The 5,063-nt window shown below is 41.6% G+C and overlaps 1 protein-coding gene across 1 annotated transcript; it reads right to left on the bottom strand.

Annotated features, from left to right (window-relative positions):
• Positions 1-1,167: 1,167 nt before the first annotated feature.
• Positions 1,168-2,112, bottom strand: LOC147684458 (olfactory receptor 5V1-like). The gene has a single exon (XM_086942317.1). It carries the CDS (start codon positions 2,110-2,112, stop codon positions 1,168-1,170), a length of 945 nt encoding a protein of 314 aa, XP_086798443.1.
• Positions 2,113-5,063: the final 2,951 nt, after the last annotated feature.

Genomic DNA, 5,063 nt, shown 5'->3' with positions numbered 1-5,063 from the left:
CAAAGAGAGACTGGGACAGTAATTCTTTAGGAGTGACAAAGGTGTAACGCGTGCCTGGAGACGATATTGGTAATGCATGTGCTATATGTAATACATTAACAAGCATTTTCAATGCAATAGGACTCGCATTTATGCAAGACCTATTGCATTGCAAGCGGGACTGCTGGCGGGCGAGGGGCGGGGGCGACAAGGCACGAACAACAGAAATGCAGAGGGGTGAGAGAAGGCACGGACAGCGGGGGGGGGGAGAAGTCACAGGAAGAAAATAGTGCTCATGCAACACTCGAAGTAAAAGGGCCAGTAGCCATGGAAGGATACAAATGACAACATGGCCGTCATAAGGTGGGACTAACAAGCCTATAAACACATCGGAAGGCAGTATTTAGAAAGGGCAAAGACCCAGGCCAATGAAAAAGATGGGCGGGGGAGTGGGCAGTCTTCTCTCCCATACTCTAATACCACAAATCAACCCCATTGCAGCGATTGGGCGCTGGCTCAGGGCTCGACCTAAAAAAATAGCGTGTGAAACAGGCACCCTGAGAAATGGGTGCTCAACATGTTTTCAGCAATTACTTAAAAACTAGTAAGTGACCAAAACAAAGAAAAAATATTAACCAATATTGAGCAACAACAATAGCAAAATGTTTATAGCTAGTCTAATTTCAGGATTTCTTTCTTTACCTCAAACGTTTTGGTGCCAAGCGAAAAGTTTTATAAAGTGCACAATATTGAAGGAAACGTAGCTACATAATATGTTCATTTCAATTAAGATACAGGGAGAGTCTTTTTGTATTTCAATTTCATTCTAGGGTTGTGTGAGTTTTGAATCATAAACAAGTGGTGATATTTTTCTGGTTGCAGCTGCCATTAATCCATGTGTTTGGATTTGAAAAGCACTGTCAGATATACCAGGTTAAGGGAGTTTCCATCAAAGCCACCCTGAAGTGAAGTCTGAGTGTAAGCCTAATCTGTTCAATGTGACAGAAGAAAGTATGTCTGGGAATATGTATGGGACCCTCCACAAAACTTTTAACAGCCAATTGCACCTAAGTAGAATAAGCTCAAGTACATAGAGCATCCTCTGCCCCGCCTGCCCAGCGCCTTGAGGTCCTTACGGGTGAGTAGTTGCGCTTTACAAGCCACCTGATTAAATGAGTGATCCTCTTGCTACCCCTTATGGCAGAAAATGTCTCTACCAAGAGCTTTGCCCAGTGCTCCTTTTACTTGCTTGTTTCTCAGACTGTAAATGAAAGGGTTCAACATTGGGATGATGACAGTGTACATCACTGACACCACTTTGTCTTTGTTGAGTGAATAACTGGAGGTGGGCCGGATGTAGCTGAAAAGAGTGGTCCCATAGTACAAGGTGACAACAACGAGGTGGGCTGAGCAGGTGGAAAAGGCATGGTGCCGCCCTTCCTGCGATCGGATCTTCAAGATGGCGGAGATGATGCGGAAGTAGGAGACCACAATGGCAACGATGCAAATCAGGACCAAGAGAAGGACTTCAACGAAGAGCAAAAGTTCATTGGCTGATGTGTCGGAGCAGGAGAGCTTCAGCATTGGAGGGACGTCACAGAAGAAGCTTTGGATTTGGTTGGACCGGCAGAACGACAGCACAGCAACCATCGTAGTGTGCAGAAAAGAGTTCAGAAGACCAACCAACCAGGAACTAGCTACTAAGAGAAGGCAGGCTCTCTTACGCATCAATACTAGGTAGCGCAAGGGGTTACATATTGCTATGTACCTGTCATAGGCCATCACTCCTAGGAGGAAGCTCTCAATTGCCAATAAAGTAGTAAAGAAATACAACTGTGTGATGCAATTGAGGTAGGAAATGCTTCTTCTTTGGGAGAGAATGTGGATGAGGTGGCCTGGAACCGTCACCGATGTGAGGCAGATGTCCACCACTGATAGGTTGCCAATGAAGAAATACATAGGAGTGTGGAGCTGGTCATAGGCACAGATAACTGTGATGATGGTGCTGTTCCCTAGCAACCCAACTGTGTACAACAGGAAGAAGATGGTGAACAGGGTAGACTGTAGTTCTGGTAGGTCAGAGAGTCCCAAGAGGGTGAACTCTGTTACCCTGGTCTGGTTCATGTCATCCATGTCTGTTCCAAACACCTGTAAGAGAAATAAGAGGTTCAGCCTGGAAATACATTATAACAACTTCCATGTGGACAATGCTTAACATTTCTGTGCCTTTTCATTTAACAGAGGTACTGGGCAGCTTGCGAGACGGGCTCTTCTACTGCAAAGTAAGGGAGTATTTATTTTTATAGGGACAGTAGAAGTACTCATGTCACTTCTCTGGGTACAATTGCAAGGCAGGGACCAAAGTTGTTCACACCTCCAATGCAACAATAGTCCAGCTTTATAATGCCAAACTGGGGACTTAAAGAACGTTTCAGAAATGTCCAAATTCTTTCCAAGACCAAGCAGAGATAATCTAACTTTTTTATAACAACACCAGATAAATTATGGCCACAACAACAGAGGCAGAGGAAGAGGAAGGGGAGGGTTCTATACCCAGACTCAGGGACAGAAACGGACATAAATGAAGACAAGAAGCCAGAATAACTGGGAGTAGAAAACAAAGCCCCCATTATAAATCTAACCTCTAGAATTTTAGCACTAGATGAAAGAATGGTTTTAGAAAAAGGGCTAGGTTTTGCTATTTCTTCCCCTGTTGATACATTTAATTTAGAAAGAGACCTGAAGAGTTTTTTTTTGAAAAATTAGACTGAACAGCTTTGTTGAGGGGAAAGAAAAAATGCCCTCAGAAAAGAAATCAGGACTGAAACCCAAGTCTACGTGGACCCCATCCAGACAGATGGTGAACAAGGAGATAGAGATCTTTGAAAACGTGATCGAAAATGGGATAGTAGATCTCCAAGATATAGAAACCTGGGTGAACAACAATCTTTCCTACCAGCAGCTACTGTGCTACATAATTTAGAACAATGCAAAGAAATCACCATAAAACCTGGTGAATAAGGGGGTAGTATTGTAATCCTTGATACTATTGAATATGATAGAAGAATTCATATTTTTTCTGAATAACGATTCCCACTACAGAAAATCAAACAGAGAGGAATGGAAACACCTCAGTGAACAAATTGGGAACATGCTTAGGTTAGCCAAAGATGACTATATTATCTGCCAGGAAAAGTATGACTTCCTGTGTAACGAAAATCCCATCATACCAGCCATGTATGGGCTTCCAAAGGTACACAAAAATATAAATGACCCACCTATGTGTCCGATTGTTTCTAGCATAGATTCCTCAACAGAACCTCTGAGTAAGTATGTTGATAAATTCTTGCAACCTTTAGTGACAAAACAAAGGGCATACATTAAAGACACAACAGATATTATCCATAAAGTGGCACATATTCCTTTTGATGCTGAAAGACATTGGCTACTAACGTTAGATATTGAGGCCCTTTACACGAATATACCGCAAGACGATACCATTTGGATGGTAAAGGGCCTCTTTTTAGGTGAAGAAGATGAGCTTTATTCAACATTTATTGTTGAGTGTGTTGAGATCATTCTTAAGACTAACATTTTTCTGTTTAATGGCATGTACTTTCATCAAATCAAAGGGACCAGCATGGGAGCCACATGTGCTCCCAGCTTTGTATGTCCATATGGTCTATATGTTTTGTCCTTTGACGACAAGCATATTTTTAACGAATCAGCCCCATTTGTAAAAACGTGAGTCATTGTTCATGATACATTGATGACATTTTCTTTATTTGATATGGATCAAAAAAGTCTCTTGATTTGTTTATTGAATAATTAAATTTAGGTGATGAAAATGTAAAGTTGACCTCATCAGTTGAAAACAATAGCTGTGAGTTTTTAGATATAAAAATAAAGAGCAATAATGGTGCTCTGTCAGTTGAGCTGTATACAAAACCAAATGATCGTAACACTATGTTACATTACGAAAGCAATTATCCTTTGAGTCAGAAAGACAATATTTCCTTTGGTCAATTCCTGAGGATATGTCGGAATTGTAAAGATCTAGCTGATTTTGAATTTCATGCAAAGACGCTGATGAAAAAATTAACTGATAAAGGCTTTCCAAGAGAATTAGTGAAGAGTGCATACATAAGAGCAAAATATAGCTTTTTTTAATCCGAAGCTAAAAATAGGGATGTTGAACAGCAAATCACGTGTCACTAATTTTAAATTTACTTTCCCCAAACCGGTGATAATTCCAGCCCTGGTCCCTTGACATACAGAACTTCAGGGTTGATAGGATTACCCCCGAGACTTGGGGTCTCCTTCTCATTCAAATTTTAGACACTGATCCGTGTCGTGAAATGATTTTGACCGCTCCATTAGTAACACAAATATCTTCAGCTTGACGTACCCTTCTCACTTAGACCCCCTATCGGCCAGATTTTTTCCCACTGACTTACTCAAATTTTTTTTTACCTCGCGATCTCATCATATTTATGATATCTCTTGGGTATCCCAGACCCCGACCGGTTTGGAATTATCACCGGTTTTGGAAAATTTTCATCCCTTCTATTACGACTTGGCCCTGAAGAGTCAGAGTTTGACTGTTCTCTGACGAAACACGTGTCGGCTGGCTGGTTTCTATGCGTGTGCACAGGTCTTTGGCTAAATTTGTATGTGGTTTGGAGTTCCAAACACCAGAATAGGGGTCAGGGTCTCCCCTTTCCTGCCTGCACCATTTTACTTAGTGTAATGTCGACTTGACTGCCATTGATCCTGCTGAGCGCAATTGTTCCCTTTATACTTAAACCCTCCCTGCGGATCGTGCAATATAATCATATGTAGGCTCTGCAACTACAGTGCAGAATCATTAGTACACCTAATATGTTGCTGCCCTGCCCTACTGCAACACCAACTCAAATTGTTCAAATGAATGGGGCATATTATCAAGACAGGTGATAAAAGTATCGCAGTTTTAGCGGCAGAAAACTGCCGCTAAAATGCTGATAATGGGCTTGATAATATGATCTATGGAATTCCAACTGAAGCCCATGTTAGATGTCCTTCACATCTAACATGGGCTTCAA

Source organism: Lissotriton vulgaris, chromosome 10 (genome assembly GCF_964263255.1).
Source record: "Lissotriton vulgaris chromosome 10, aLisVul1.2, whole genome shotgun sequence".
NCBI lineage: Eukaryota > Metazoa > Chordata > Amphibia > Caudata > Salamandridae > Lissotriton > Lissotriton vulgaris.
The sequence above is the reverse complement of the archived record's forward strand: the minus strand, read 5'-3'. Positions and strand labels throughout refer to the sequence as shown.